The 15759-nt window shown below is 43.3% G+C and overlaps 1 protein-coding gene across 1 annotated transcript in view; it reads right to left on the bottom strand.

Moving 5' to 3' along the window:
• Positions 1–15759, bottom strand: part of DIS3L2 (DIS3 like 3'-5' exoribonuclease 2) — a 341276-nt gene that overhangs the window by 224830 nt on the left and 100687 nt on the right. The window contains exon 7 of the mRNA XM_036767849.1: positions 253–353. Coding sequence (XP_036623744.1) covers positions 253–353 — 101 coding nt within the window. The remainder of the gene's footprint in view (positions 1–252; positions 354–15759) is intronic.

Genomic DNA, 15759 nt, shown 5'->3' with positions numbered 1-15759 from the left:
CATTCAAATGGGAGCTAGTGGGCTAGCATACTATGGGACACACACCAGACAATATTCATCACATTCTCCTTCACTGACATCACAGAGAAAGGCAATGCTATTTGCCTCCCTGAGCCAGGGAGGTGGCTCCAAGGGCTCCAGCCTGCTGGTCACATGGGGCAGTAGCCCTGCCTGAACACCAGACCCCCAGGGGATGCCAGCAGCCCAGAATAGAAGGACGAGGCCTCCTGCCAGAGGGGGACAGCTTGTTACCTTGGCAGATCTTTGCAGCAAACTGTCGGGGCAAAGTCTCGGGTCTGGAGGCTTGGGGAGGTTTCCCGGGGGTGCGCTCTGTGCGTCAGCGTTCTCATTTCCTAGATAGCCAGAATACATCAATGAGTCAAGGATTTCCAGCATCCAATCAAGCTGCACCTCAGGATAAAGTTCTTAAAGATTCAGGAAATCAGGAGATTGAGGAACTTTCCCATGATTACAGAGGCATGAAAGGCCAGGTCCTCCTGACAATGAGTCTGGCCCTTTATTTATTAGGAAACATTTTCCATCCATTATAGAAATAAAATTCTGTTGACACATTATGCAGAAATAATCACAGGCTCTAAGAGTTTTCGAAATTTTTGTCCCGGTAAGGCATGGAGCACGTTGTCATCATAGCATCATTTTTGTATTGTCCCTCCTCTAGCATGAGGCCTGGATACAGCAGTGTACTCTCTAGGCCAGCGCCATAAGGAAAGGGGGGAGAGAGAAAGTTCCACTACTCCCAGGGGCGCCCTCCCCCTTGCCTTCCTTTTGTCTCCAGAGCCCAACCAAGGTACCTGACTGTTTATACCAACTGGATAAGATGGGAGTCAACAACTCTATTGCTTCAGGGTTGCCTCGATGCCCCCAGGATCCCAGGGCCTTGCCAGCTGCTCCACCCCTCTAAGCCCTTAGAACGTCCTGGCCTTTCTGGTCACCTGCAGCTGAACTTTATACAATGCACTGTGTCTCCCAGTTAGAAGTAAGTTTCTTGAGGGCAGGGCCAGCTTTCTTTTCTGCATGCATATTCCCAAGCACTTAGTACAATGTCTGGCATATCACCAGAGCTAAACAAATGCTCTGTCTATTGGTTAATCAGGAAATACTTTCCTCATAATATCCTGGTGCACCAGGGAGTTCAAAACTGGTAATTCCTATTTGCTGCAAGGAAACTGGGTTCTCAGAGTCGGGATGGCTCAGCCATGATTTAAGTGATGGACCCAGCCTGCCACTCTGCCTGTTCTACACACACAACATGATCCTGACATGGAACAGACAGTAGGTCAATGACTGAAATAAAAGGCTCTTCATTTTACAGGTGAGGAAACTGAGGGCCAAAAGAATGAGTCTTACATTTGCCTGAATTTTCGCTCTGAAATCCAGCCTTCAACCCAATGTGCTTTGCCTGTTTCACGTGACTCATTTACTAACTGTCATACGACAACCCAGAGGACAGCACAGGCTGAATAAAGCTAAATCATTTGCATGTCAAAATGCCCTAGAACTCGATGTTATTTAATAGTGCCCCAGGCCCCAGTGGAGAAAAGAGATAGGTTAATTTATTGTGCACATCTGCTGAAATACAACAAAATCAAAATAAACTCTAACTTTTAAAAGGCCCAGCCATAATAAACAAAATGGTGGAAAATGGATTATATTTATTAAATTTTAAAAAACCAACCCTGAAGTTCCTGGCTTTTCTTAGTTATATTATATAAAGAGTAAAGTACTTAAATTCCTTTAATGTTTAATTTCCTTTTTAAAAAAAAACACTTATAAAATGCACATTCACCCAAGAAACTGAAACCACATCTCTCCAGTAAAGACACATGTAGGCGTTGTACCAGGAGTATTAAAAATCCTCATGAAAAAGTAGCAAGCTAAACATTTTTCAACATTCAATATTTTATATTTTTGTTTGTTATTCTGGCTCCCCCAGCCCCCAACTTCCAAATCCCAGCCTTAACAAAACAAACTGGAGTTTCCAGGTGCAAAAGCAAATACATATGGGCTCACCCCCCAAACCAGACAACTGGGGGTGCCTTGTACTCATTATCATTGTGAAATGTCATGGGCCAAAATAAATAAATAAATCCTTTTTGGGACTGGCCCCTTCTTAGTGAAGGCTCAGCTGGAAGCCAACTTTTACCATTCTGGGCGTACTCTGGAAACACTGACATGGTCTGAACTGCATGGGACTGAAGAATGCTCAACTGTTTGTTTTTCCATCTATGTTGAAATCATCTACCTACCAGCGTGTCCACTCAGAGCAGAGTTCTCATTGTTCTGCAGAAACCGAGTTTTCCAAAGTCTCTGTCACCCCAGCCACAGGTTAAAAAGGAAAACCATCACACAAAGTCCACTTTTCATTTTAGACTATGGTCTAAGTCTCCAAGGCCTTTGTTTCCCAGAAAGAATCTAGGAAGGGGATTGCTGAGGGTCCCAGGTAACAGGCCACACAAGATGCCTGGCTCTTCTCCAAAATTCCCCTCCAAACGGTGCCCTTGGAACATCACAAGTTGAACAGAAGAAACTAAGGAAATGCCATAGAAACATCGGCTACAATTTCTCCTCTATCATTCTGCCTCTCAGCAGGGCGAGGGCTGCTGGGAGGATCAAGCGAGAGGACAATTGGAAAGCACTCTGCACACTGCCTGGCACGCCGGAGACGACATACAAATAGCAGTTACTTTGGGAAAGTCGAGCAGCATTCCTGGCCAATTTCAAGAACAAAGACCATCTACTTTGGATGAGTCCTTCCCCTTTTCAAAGTCCTGTCCACTCTACCCGTGTAATTTTCCCTGCCACCGCCCCAAAACAGACCCTCATCACCCCATCCCCAACAAGCAGACATGCGCTGGAAGGATGTGCTTGCAAGTCTCCAGGGAGGAGAGAAACACTACCGCCTAAGCCAGCCCATTGCACTTGTGGATAACTGTGAAAAAGCCTTTCCTTAATTTAAACGAAGGGGCAGCTAGGTGGTGCCATAGCACTCGGCCTGGAGTCAGGAAGACTCCTTTTCCTGAGCTCAAATCTGGCCTCAGACACTTACTAGCTGTGTGACCCTGGGCAAGTGACTTCACCCTGTCTGCCTCAGTTTCCTTATCTGTCAAATGAGCTGGAGAAGGAAATGGGAGACCCCTCCAGTATCTCTGCCAAGAAAACTGTAAATGAATCATAAAAGAATTGGACGTGACTAAAAACAAATGAACAAGGAAATTCCTATAAACAGATGTGTGCGTGCTCATGGATGGGTTCATGGATGTGAATCTCCCAGGTGTTTTATACATTCTGTAGCGATTTTAAAAAGATTTTCTCTATCACTTCCTGCTGCGTTTTATTAGAATGTAATAGAAATAATAATGATATACATATGGATTTTGTATCCTGCAAGTTTGTTGCTGTTACCACGTCAATTAGTTTTTGGATGGTTCTTCAGAGCTTTTTAAGCACACCGTCACCTCATCTAAAGAAGCGATCTTCTGTACCTCTGCCATTTCCTTTTCTTGTCCCATCACGACCACTAGCATTTCTAATACTGTGTCAAACAGAAGTGGCAGCAAAAGGCATCTTATCTTGCCCCCGATTCACTGGAAACGATTTATCTCTGTTACAAGAGTAGTTTTTGGTTTTCACTATATAGCATTTATCATTTTATGGAAAGATTCATTTATTCCTCTGCTTTCTGGTGTTTTGACAGAAATGAGTACTGTATTTTGTTAAAAGCTTTTTTCTGCATTTATTGATGTAATCATATGATTTCTGTAGATTTTGTTTTTAAAATGGCTAATTAAGTTTATTGTTTTCCTAATATTAAACCAACCCTGAATTCCTATTACAAATCCAATCTGGCCAACGACTATAATCTTTGGATATGGTACTTTAGCTTCTTCATTAATATGCCTGTGTCCAGGTTCAGTAGGGATATTGGTGCAGAGTTTTCTTTTTGTTTGGATTTTTCCTGATTTATGTATCAAGACCATACCTGTGTGAGAAGGAATTTGATAGGATTTCCTTTTTTTTTTTTTCGCTATTATAAACAATTTATGTAATGCTGCAGTTAATTGTTCTTTGAATGTCTGATAGAACTCATTTGTGAATCCATCTGGTCCTACAGTTTTTTCTTTCAAAGTTAATTTGTAGATTGTTCATTTTTCTCCTCTGAGAATTAGCCAGAAGAGACACTAGCAAGAATAATAGTGTGTCAAGCATCTTGTTTCCCCAATGTCTGGAGGTCCAGGGGAACACCGCAGTAAACTGCATGTGGGCTAGGGGTGTTTTTGCCAGTGACAAGCAACAGCAAAGTGAGCACCAGCTACAAGCTGGCCTTCCAAAAAGGAAAGGAAAAGGTCAGGGAAGGGCTTGTCCGTGCACCAGGCTGCCAGGGAGAAGGAAGTCTTCACTGGGAGGGGAAAAAAGCAAACAAACATGGGAGAAATCCTCCAAAGAGGAAACAGAGCAGAAAAAGGCCCTGCAGATGCAGAGTCCTGACCATTAGCAACAGGCTATAGATACATGCAATGGGATGTAGAAAAAGCAAAAGGAATTACTAGACATTTGAAACAATAGGACGAGGAGGAGAAGGAGTCGGAGGAGGAGGAAGAGGAGGAGGAGGAGGAGGAGGGCAATGGCCAGCACTTCAATCACACTTGAAGCTTCGGAAGGGCTTTTCATATTATCTCATTTTGATTATCTCATTTGATTCTCAAAGCAACCCAAGGAAGGTGGTATTATTAGGGTCCAGGGTCATAAAGCCAGAATAAGTGTCTGATGCTGGATTCAAACTCAAGTCTTCCTGACTCCAACTCCAGTGGTCAATATCCACTGTGCCTCTCCAGTTGCATGGTTGTGAACACAACTGTACCCTCTGAGAAGGAAATGGGATCTGGGCTTAAAGGACTAGCATGGATCCAGGGAGCCACAGTGCTGACCTCTCTTGGCAATCTACTGCCAATCGATGTCCTTGGGGAACCCCAAGCCTGCCTGTTTCTGTGCAGACACTACCACCCCGCTCATCACACAAGTTCACCAGCTCAGAACTGGGGTGGTATCCAAGGACGATCCTCTGGTTGGAGGGAAGGGGAGCTTAGAGGCCGTTTGGCCCAATCCCCTCACTTGTCAGATGATGGACTGAGGCCCTGACTCTCTCTCCCCCCAAACATCCCTGGCATCCCCCACTTCCCTCCACTCCTGGAACGAGGCACACTTCAGATACACACATGTGACCACGTATTTTACAGAAAGCATCATTCTTTGCTAAAATAAAACGCTGCTTAAAGCCATAGACTCCCTGTAAGGTTAAAAGAAAGGTAGCCCCGTGTCAGTAAATTTCACAACGTTTCCCTGGCACGTGGGTCTGTCCTGCTCTTGGGCCCCATCCTGTTCCCTTCGCAGGGGACCCTCTGTGTCACTGTGAAATCTTATTATTAATGATAGACCCCTCCTTAGCTAGCGTCCCTTTCACTTGCACTCAGTTCCCTCTGCTCTAGCTCTCCCCCCAACCCAGGAAATGCTCCACTTATTTGGTGTCTGTTAAATTAAAAGTTAAAAACCAAACAAATGAAAGAAAACACAGAGCGAATAAGGACTTGCAGTGACTGCGGCTGTTCTGCCCTCGTTGGGCCAGCCGTGAAAGGCATCCACTAGAGGCCCTGGAGAAGAACGTTCTCTTGGGACCGTGCAGCCATAGCTCTCATGTTGGCCGGCACAGCCTGGCAGGGTGGACAACCAGAGAAAGAGGCCATTTTCATTTTCAAGTTAGTCTCTGAATACATTCCAGGGCCGTGGGGATAAGACTTGTCACCTGATTTCCTTAGTGACGTGACTAGTGCTCAGAGACACCGGGGTGCACTGGAGATTGAACACATGTGACTGTTTTGGAAAAGGAAAGAGGATGAATTTCAGTAGGAACAAGAGAAGCGTTGGGACCCCAGGTGACTGGTACATACAGCTCCCCAACAGCTTCAGCCCTGGAGGAAGGAGGCACAGGGAGAAGCGAAAGCCATGGGGACGAGCAGATGGAATGCCAGGGCCGAGGGAGATGGCGACGGTCTGAAAGATCAGAAGCACCAACCGAGTGGGCTAGGGATCCTGCTGCAAGGCCCAGAGTCTCCATGGACAAGTCTCAGGACATGGAGAAATGGGATACAAAACTCCAGCAGAGCAGCCTCAGCCACCAAAAGAGGAACTAAAAAAAAAAAAAAAAGCAGGAGTCTTTTTCCAAGGAGAAGCAAGATAAAGAGATTACATCACTGCCTTCCAGGATGTGAAAGCATTACAAAAGGTGGAGAAAAGCAGAAAAGGAGAAAAGAACCTGGAGGAGTCAACAGAAGGCCATCCTTCTGGCTTTGTAAGGTCTCTAAGCAAGAGAATCCAACATCCAAAAAGAATGAACAGGGAGCATGGTGGGACAACCTCATTCAGAAGGCCCAGTTTGGAGTCCTGACTCTTTCCCACAAATGCAGGGTGAGGAAAGGCTGTCTTAGGCATAAGTACAGCAATAAAAAAAAAAAATCTAGATATATAGGCCATAGTGGGCCACAAGTTAAATCTGAGTAGAAAGAGCTCTGGATTTTGAATCAGAAAAGCTGGGTTCATGCCCTAGCTCTTTTACTTAAAAGTCCTGTGCCAATGAGCATGTCACTTAATGACTTTCAGAGAGTTTTACCACCTATATAAAGGGATGGTAAAACACACTTGAGTGGTCATGAACAAAGTCCCTTGTAAACCTGAAAGCGCTCTATCACTGCAAGGTATGACCATGAAACCTCTATCTCCCAAAAGTGTTGGCTAGTTTCATTATGCAATGGTGATTTCTACAGCTTTAACACCACAACCTTCTTAGACAATCCACACGGCCTCTCTTACACTCTTTCCCACTGCCTGGAGAATCCAGGGGATGGTTCCGTCACCTCGGTGGCCATCCACTCCAAAAGCGAATCAAAGCAGCCAGTGTGTGATGGAGAACGCGCCTGCTGTTTGAACACAAAAGACAAGAAGGAGGGGGATGCGGCCCCCTCTGAGCCGACTCATTATTTATTTCTATCGCTGTGATTTGAAATGAACCAGACAGAAAAGTGATAATTACAAGAAGGAGGAGACATGAAAAACAGCATAAGAGGAGGAAGAAACTGATGTTTATGGATTGTATCTCTTCGGGGACCCAATGGATCCCCCAGGAAGCCAAATGCTGCCTCCTTTCCAAAGGAGCCTAGATGGGAAATGGCTTCTCATTAATAAGGAAATGAGCTCTCAATGCAAATCAAGCAACTGCTAGATCTCTGCAGCTAGGCTGTGTGAGCAGAGAATCGCAGCTTCTTAGGCCAAACTAGGGATCCTGGGAATCTTCTAATTAGTTTATCCCATAAGGTCTTGGTAGTGAGACACGCTGCAAGTTATCAGATGGGAGGCTGGGTCAGTCTTAATACAATAACATGCAGTGGAAATACACCTCCAAGACCAGAACCAAGTCTGAGAAAAAGCATGGTCTTTATGTGAGAAGAGCAGTTATAAGACTTGGCTGAACAAAGCTGGAAAAACCACAAAGTCATGTTGGCTGGATCCATGACAAAGTTATGTTACATAATCACACCTGGGCCCTCACTCCATGAAGGCAATCACGCCTTTTACACCTCTCTCATCAAGTCATTATCTCTTCCCTCTCCAAAACTCTCTTGGCTCTTCCTCCTCCTCCTCCTCCTCCTCCTCCACCACCCCCTCAGCTGTGAACCTTGCCTTTATTTAACTGAAACAATTGAGGCCATTCTCCCAGAGCCTCCTCTGCTCCCCTAGTCCCTACCTCCTATCATTCAGATGCTTTCTGCCACATTCTCCTCCTTCACCCCTCTCTCACATACAGAAGGGGCCCTTCTCTTTGCCAAAGTAAGCCCATCTACCTGCAGAAATGATCTCCCCCAACCAAACGGCTCCTCTATAGTCCTCACTCTCTCCTGCCTCCAAACACGTCCGTGTCTCTCCACCCTCAGAAAGCCCTTCCCTGACGGCTGCCGTTCCATCTTCCCCCCCCCCCCCTACAATCGATGCTCGCTGCGGTCTGCCTTTGGAGCTTATCGTTCAACTGAAACTGCTTGATCCAAAGTTACCAATGACTTCCAACAGCCAAGTCGAGAGGCCTTTGGTCAAACTCCAAGTGACTTCTCTGCAGCTTTGGGTACTGTCAGTTCACCAATAAGCATTTATGCCCTGGGGATACAAAGAATGGTAAAAGATTGTCCTGCCCACAAGGAGCTCACAGTCCAACAACATGCCAACGACTCCAAACAAACAAGGTACAAACAGGAGAAATCGGAAATAATCAGCACAGGAAGGAAGCAGAATCAAAGGGCAGCAGGAAAGGCTTCCTTAAAGGAAGCCAAGGAGGCCAAGAGATAGAGCTGAAGAGGCCTAGAGTCAGGAGATGGAGGATTTTGTGTGAGGAGCAGCCAGGAAGCCAGCACCACTAGACCAGAGAGAATGTGAGGGGAGGAAGACAGCAGGGAGGACAGAAAGGTTTAGGAGGGTGGAGTGGGCAGGGATTTATAAAACTGGCCATGTGCTGCCAGCCAGATGGTATGAGGACGCTTCACCCATAGCACGGCTGTTACGTAAAGGGGCCGATTAATTGCACGTCTATATCATGCCCCACATGTGCAAATATCGCCTTTGCTCTCGTCAATGCATCAAGTGGACCAGCTCAGCAGCAGGAATCCAACAAGCAACAGGCGCCTCCTCCGAAACGGGACCCTTCACCACACAGTGAGGAGGAAGCTGATGGGACTCAGTTCTGTCATAGGAAGCACTGGGTGGACCCTGGACTCTAGAGACTGTTTTCTAATTCATTAAGTGAGAAGAACAGCAACATCTGAAGGCAGCTCATGGTGTTGGAGTAAAAACTACTGAATAGCAGCATCTTCAACTCTTCTGAAGCCCCAGTTTACCCCTTTGTAAAATGAAATCATAATACCTGTAGAAACTACCCATCTCACAAGGCTATGAAGTTCATATGAGATCACATCTGTAAAGCATTCTTCAAACCTCAAGACATTTAATAAAGGGCAGCTATTTTTGTGATTTGGAGTCTTCATGACTGATATGATCTCAGACTAAGCAAAAGCAAAAACAAACCTAATAAAAGAAATAAACAGAGAGACTACATTTTGCTAAAGGGTAACACAATGAATTAATATCAATACTAAATACGTATGCAACAAATGACATGGCCTCTAAAACCTTAAAACAAAAATACAAGAGGAAACAGACAATTTATCCCTCTCAAACCTAGATAAACCTAACCAAAAAAAAAAAAAAAAGAAGTTAAGGACCTGAATAGAATTTAGAAAAGTTGTATATGATAGACCTTTGGAAAATACTGAATGGGAATAGATAGGAACCTTCACACAAGAAAAACAAAACAAAACCCATATATTAGGGCATTAAAACTTCACAAACAGATGCATAAAAGTAGAAATATAAAATGCATCTTTTACTAACATATCCAATAAGCATATCTGAAGCAAAGATTAAAAATTAATTGGAAACTGGATAACTTAAATCCTAAAAAATGGGTCAACCAATAAATAAATATTTATTAAGCACCTATTATGTGCTAAACACTGGGGATATGAAAAGAAGCAAAAGACAGTCCCTGCCTTCAAGGAGCTCAACCATCTCAGAGGGGAGAAAACATGCAAATAAATACCTACAAAGCAAGCTAAACATGGAATAAATAGGAAGTAATTAAAAGAGGGAAAGTACTGGAATTAAGAGCAGTTAGGGAAGGCTTCCAGTAGAAGATGGGATTTCAGTTGGGACTTAAAAGAAGTCAGGAATGAATGTCAGTAGTGGAAGTGGAGGAGAGAGCATTCCAAATGAGAGAAAATGCCCAGAGCCAAGAGACAGAGGATTCTGTTTATGGAACAGCCAAAAGGCCAGCATCACTGAACTGAAGAATTTATGTCAAGGAATAAGGTATAAGAAGATTGGAAAAGTAGAAGGGGACTGGCTTTGAATGGCGAATGGAACATTTTGCATTTGCTCCTGGAGGTGATTATGAGCCACTGGGGTTTATCGTGTAGGGAGTCGGGGACATTAACAGACCTGCACTTCAGGAAAGTCTCTTTGATGGCTGAATGGAGGATGAACCGGAGAGAAGAGGAGCTTGAGGCAGACACACTTGCCTGCAGTTTGGTGCAATATTCAAAGCAGCTGCACTAGAATGGGCACAGCATCAGTTGTAACCCATGTGTTTGCTGTTCTAATTCTCTTTTCTTTATTTTGTATCACGGTGCAGAAATGTTTAAGGGGTGTGTCTGAGAGATGCTGCAGAGAGGAAATGGACGGGCCTTGACAACAGCTTGGAGATGGGGGATAAGAGAGAGGGAAGGGACAAGACAACTCCTAGGTTATAAGCCTGAGGGCCTGGGAGGATGGCGTTACCTTCTACAGTAGAAATACTCAAAATTTTCATTAAAGATAATCATAACAATGGGACCACATACCACTAAGATCAGGGGCAAAACAAGAATGTTCATTATCAACATTATGATTCAATACTGTATACTATAGCAATAAGAGAAAGAAACCAAAAGAATAAGCATAGGCAAAGAAAAAACAAAATTATCATTTTTTCCAGATGATAGGATGGTTAGAAAATAACAGGGTTAGAACAGATTATGATAGGTGTTAGAAACAGGCTTGACACTGAAATTTATTATTGAGGAATTCAAAGGAATTGGTTAACATTCCTTGCCAGGAGCGAACTCCACCTTTCTTTAGGAAGAGGCAGTGGAGTGTACAGGAGTGAGACCAACTTTATTCTGTTAGACTGACATAGACTGATGCACCATGAGCTCAGTACCTCCCTTCAGAGAACAGATTGGTCCGCTTCCTTCTAGATCACAACCTCCTCAACATACGTCCCATGTTCAAAAATGGTAGAAAACTCCTCCCTGTGGGTGTGTGAGGTAATATTCAATTAGCCAATTAAGTGTGCCTGGTAGCCATTTGACCCAGTTTTCTCTTCAACCCTGACCATTATCTGGCCATTTTAGATCAGTTTTGCCTATATCCTGAAACTATGGTTTCTGCAAAACTACAAACTCTATTCCCATTGGCTGAGGACTCTCATCCTGGTTAATTTTTACTCCTTCTTTGTTTAGGCTGACACTTCATTAATTATTCTATGGAACCCAATTAACTCTTCTGTGGAAACCTAACTTTCCCTAACTTTTACCCATCTCTCACAACAGGGTTAGAAAACCCTAGAGAATCAACTAAAATACTAACTGAAATAATTTACAACTTTAAAAAATTGCAGAATATAAAATAAATCCACACAAATCATAAATGTTTCTACATATTACCAATAAAATGCAACAGGAGAAGATAGAAAAAGAAATTCCATTAAAAATAACCACAATTAAAAATAATTACAGACAGCACAATTCTCAGAAGTCTACCCACAAAGGGTAGAACTACATGAACACAATTATACAACACTCTTTCCAAAAATAAAGGAAATCTAAATAATTGGAGAAATATTAATTGCTCATTGGTAGGCCAAGCCAATATGATAAAAATGACAATACTACCTAAATTTATAATCATAATACTAATAATACTAAATTAATTCAGAGCCATACCAATCAAACTACCAAAGTGTTACCCTATAGAGCTAGGGAAAAAAAATACAAAAATTCATCTGCAGAAACAAAACATCAAGAATATCAAAGGGATCAATTTTTAAATGGGAAGGAAGGGGGACCTGGCAGGGTCAGATCTCCAACTACACTACAAAAGTTGTAATTGTCAAAACCATTTGGTACTGAGTAAGAAATGGGGAGTCTGATCAGCAGAAGAAACGAGGCACCCAGTGGAGCACAGTAAGCTCACATTTGATCCCAAAGGCCTGGCAGAGAAGCAAAGAAGTCTCACAGGAGCACAGCAATGCTAGAAGTGAGGAGATGACTCTGAGCTGCCTGCTCCACCCTCTGCACACAGGGCCAAAGGGTGCTGATGAGGTGGGAGTCCCCAGGCTGAGAGGGCCTTGCAGAACAATGAGGTTTCCCAGTGATGAGTTTCCTGGAGCCAGATGGGAAATGGTCCATTTTCCTATTGAGGTTCCTCTTCCCCAGACTCCAGGATTCTGTGACTGGGTATCCCTTGTTTCCAGCATCCTACAAACTGGGTTTTTGTCTTAGCACAGTGCCTGACACACAGGTAGCATTCAATAAGTGCTTATTAGCTATACGAACTGCTCTCCTCTTAGGGACCAGAACCTCACTAATTTGTCCAAGGGAAGAAAGGTGCTGTCTGTGAATTTCTAAGGATACAAGGATTCCAGAGGAACTCTGATTACAGTGTCTCTCTTGGTGACCATAAAGACTCAGGGAAATAAAAGAGTAGCTACTCATAAAACTGGATCCCAAAATAATCTGTTTAGACTCTAGGTCATAGGATTTAAAGCTAGAAGGAAACTCATGGGTCATCTAACCGAATTCCATCATTTTACAGCTAAGGAAACTGAGGCCCAGAGATTCTGGTCTAAGTACACCACTCCCAGGACTGTCTTTCCTTCCCTTCCCTACCTAAGGAAGAAGTATTCATCACTAGGGTTTCAGTACCTATGCCTTCACTAAGACAGCCATTAACTGCCTTTCTCAGAAGCAATAAGACTATCTCAAAGTGATCTCAAGCAATCAAACAACTTCTAAAAAAAAGATGAAATAAGATCCGAAAGCCAACTATCCACAGGACAAAACTGGGTGAAGAAACACAAAAATCTGCACATCCCCATTCATCCTGGGAGCTTTGTTTTCATTCATCTCCCTGAGGCTAGGAAGCCATAAAAGAGCTTGGTTCCAACTCAGAAGGACCACAGCTCACCTGCCTACTGGGCATGGTATCCTAAGGGGGTCAGGATAGCAGAATGATCATTTACACAGACAACCAGCTGCAGAGTTTCGGTGATTTCACAAAGCAGGGAACCACCAAGGGACACAGATCGAGGCATTTCATAAGAGTTGGAACCTTTCCTTAATAGTGTTGACTGAGAATACACATGAGCAATCTCTTCCTCTGCCACACTAGACTGATAAATTATTCATTTAGAATTCTCATTTCTAAGTGTAGGCACCCATACCCACAACCATAGCCACACACAGCAAATGACTTTCCTTTATCATCTGGCATGTAACGCTTCATTCTGGGGGGATTGGAAAAGGGCAAAGTAACATGTATTTAATGAGCATTTAGATATTCAGGGGCCACTAGGTGGCACTATAGTGGATAGAGCTCTGGGCTAGAGTCAGGAAGACTTCTTCCTGAGTTCAAATCTGGCCTCACATAGTTACAAGCTGTGTGACCCTGGATAAGTCACTGAAACTTGTTGGCCTCAGTTTCCTCATCTGTAAAATGAGCTGGAGAAGGAAATGGCAAATCACTCCAGTATCTTTGCTGGGAGAGTCCGACACAACTAAAAGCAATTGAACAACAACAAATGCTATATTCAAGGCACTGTCCTAGGCACAAATAAAGGCAGCAAAGAGATTTTAGGATGTGGGCCCTATCCTTCAGTAAGTTAGAGGATAAGCCCAGTTAAGGAGCCAAGACACAAACATCTGGAAAGCTTCACAGAAGACTGAAGAACAGCTCAAGAGAACAAGAAATCAAAGTCCCAGGGCAGTCAAGACAAGACAAATGAACTGCATGGGTCTGAACAGTACTGAGACTTCCGAGGAAAGAAAGATCACTTCAGCATGGAGAGCAGGGAAGGCTTTCACAAAGGATCTGAAGATGAAGAGATAAAGACAACCCCAATGTCTGAAATGTGAGAGAAATGGTGAATAATGGCACCAGAGACAGGATGAGTGAAGTGAGGAGGAGTTTTCAGGGAAATGGTAAAAACGTCACTTTGGATATGTGGAGTGTGAGATGTCTGTGGGACTTCTGGGTGGAGATGTGGGTCCAGGGCTTGGAGGAGGAAACCGGGGCAGCAATAAAAACTTAGGAGCCATCAGTCTGAAGGAGTGATAGTGAAGGAGAAAGAGGAGAGGAAGAAGAAAGGAAGCCCAACAACAGAGCCTTGAGGGAACATCCAGCATGGAGGATAAGAGAAAAGAGAAGGGGCCAGGAAAGGAGACAGAAAACAAGCAGACGAGAGGCAGGAGAACCCGCGAGTTTCAGAAGTCACAGGAGGAAGAGGAGACATGGTCAGTGGCAGTGGAATAAAAGGAAATGACTGAGCTTCCTTTGGAAATAAGTGTGCTAACCTGACAGGCACCGAAGTGAGGGCTGTTCTCAGGGTGGTCACCTGGCAGTGAGTCATTCCATCACTGTCTAAAACAGAGCAAAGAACTTAAAAAAAAAAAGGGACCCAGGGATTGGGGAATGAATGAACAAGCTGTGGTATAGGAATGTAATTAAACATTACTGTGGTCAGAAAGAGGAAATGCTCTCAGAAGTGATGCAGCCTGAAGTAACTAGAAACAAGAGACCAAGATTCAACAACTTCAATACACTAAATGGAAAAAGAAGCAGCCAAAGGGAGGGGAGCTCAGGGAAGGGGGCATCACCAGTCTGGGTACCAGAAGACTTGGGCATAAACATACTTCCCCCTTCTCCTCAACAAAGAGAACCAGGGTAGCATAAAGCTGCATACACTTTCAGACAAAACTTATTTTAAAAAAATAGGATCACAAAAGATACTTTCCAAGGTTTCAAAAGTAGGCTCAGAGGAAGGAAACATCGAGTTCAACTATAAGGTCTAACATTCCAATCCAACTGGCTGGCTAAAACCTGACTATTTTCCTCAGAGATACACTATATTTGGATAGTGGCATCAAAAGACATCATAAGGATCAGTTCAGAGTAAGTTAAGTTTAAAGACGATTCTTCATGAAAACAGGAAACTCAGTGAAAATTTTTATAGTAACTGTCTCTGATAAAGGTCTCATTACTCAAATATACAGGGAATTAAACCAAATTTATAAAAAGAAGAGCTATTCCCCTATTGATAAATGGTCAAAGAATATGAAGAGTTTTCAGAATAAAAATCAAAGCTCTCAATAGTAACATGCAAAAAATGCTCTAAATCACTGTTGATTAGAGAAATATAAATTAACTCTGAGATATCACCTTGCACCTGTCAGATTGGCTACTATGACAGAAAAGGAAAATGACAAATGTTGGAGGGGATGCAGGAAAACTGGGACACTTACACACTGTTAGTGGAGTGATGGGGTGGACTAATCCAACAATTCTGTAGAATAATTTGGAACTATGCCCAAAGGGCTATAAAACTATACCTGCAGCCCGACAATATCACTAGTAGGTGTGTATCTCAAAGAGATTAAAAAAAAAAAGGAAAAGAACCTTTCTGTACAAAAATATTTCTAGCAGTTATTTTTGTGGTAGCAAAGAATTGGAAATTGAAGAGATGAATTGGGGAACAGTTAAACAAGCTGTTGTATATGATTGTGATGGAACACTATTGTGCTATAAGAAATGACAATCAGGATGCTTTCCGAAATTTCTAGAACTTATGCAAAGTGAAGTGAGCAGAACCAGGAGAAAAATGTACACAGTAACAGCAACACTGTAATAATGATCAATTGTGAATGACTGGGCTACTCTGATCAATACAATGATCCAAGACAATTCTAATGGACCTATGATGAAAAAGCTACTACCTACCTCCAGAGAGAGAACTGATGGACTCTGATGGCAGAAGCGGAATGTTCTTACTTA

Source organism: Trichosurus vulpecula, chromosome 7, assembly GCF_011100635.1.
Source record: "Trichosurus vulpecula isolate mTriVul1 chromosome 7, mTriVul1.pri, whole genome shotgun sequence".
NCBI classification, from domain to species: Eukaryota; Metazoa; Chordata; class Mammalia; order Diprotodontia; family Phalangeridae; genus Trichosurus; species Trichosurus vulpecula.
Note: the sequence above shows the minus strand (reverse complement) of the source record. Positions and strands in the feature narration are given on the sequence as shown.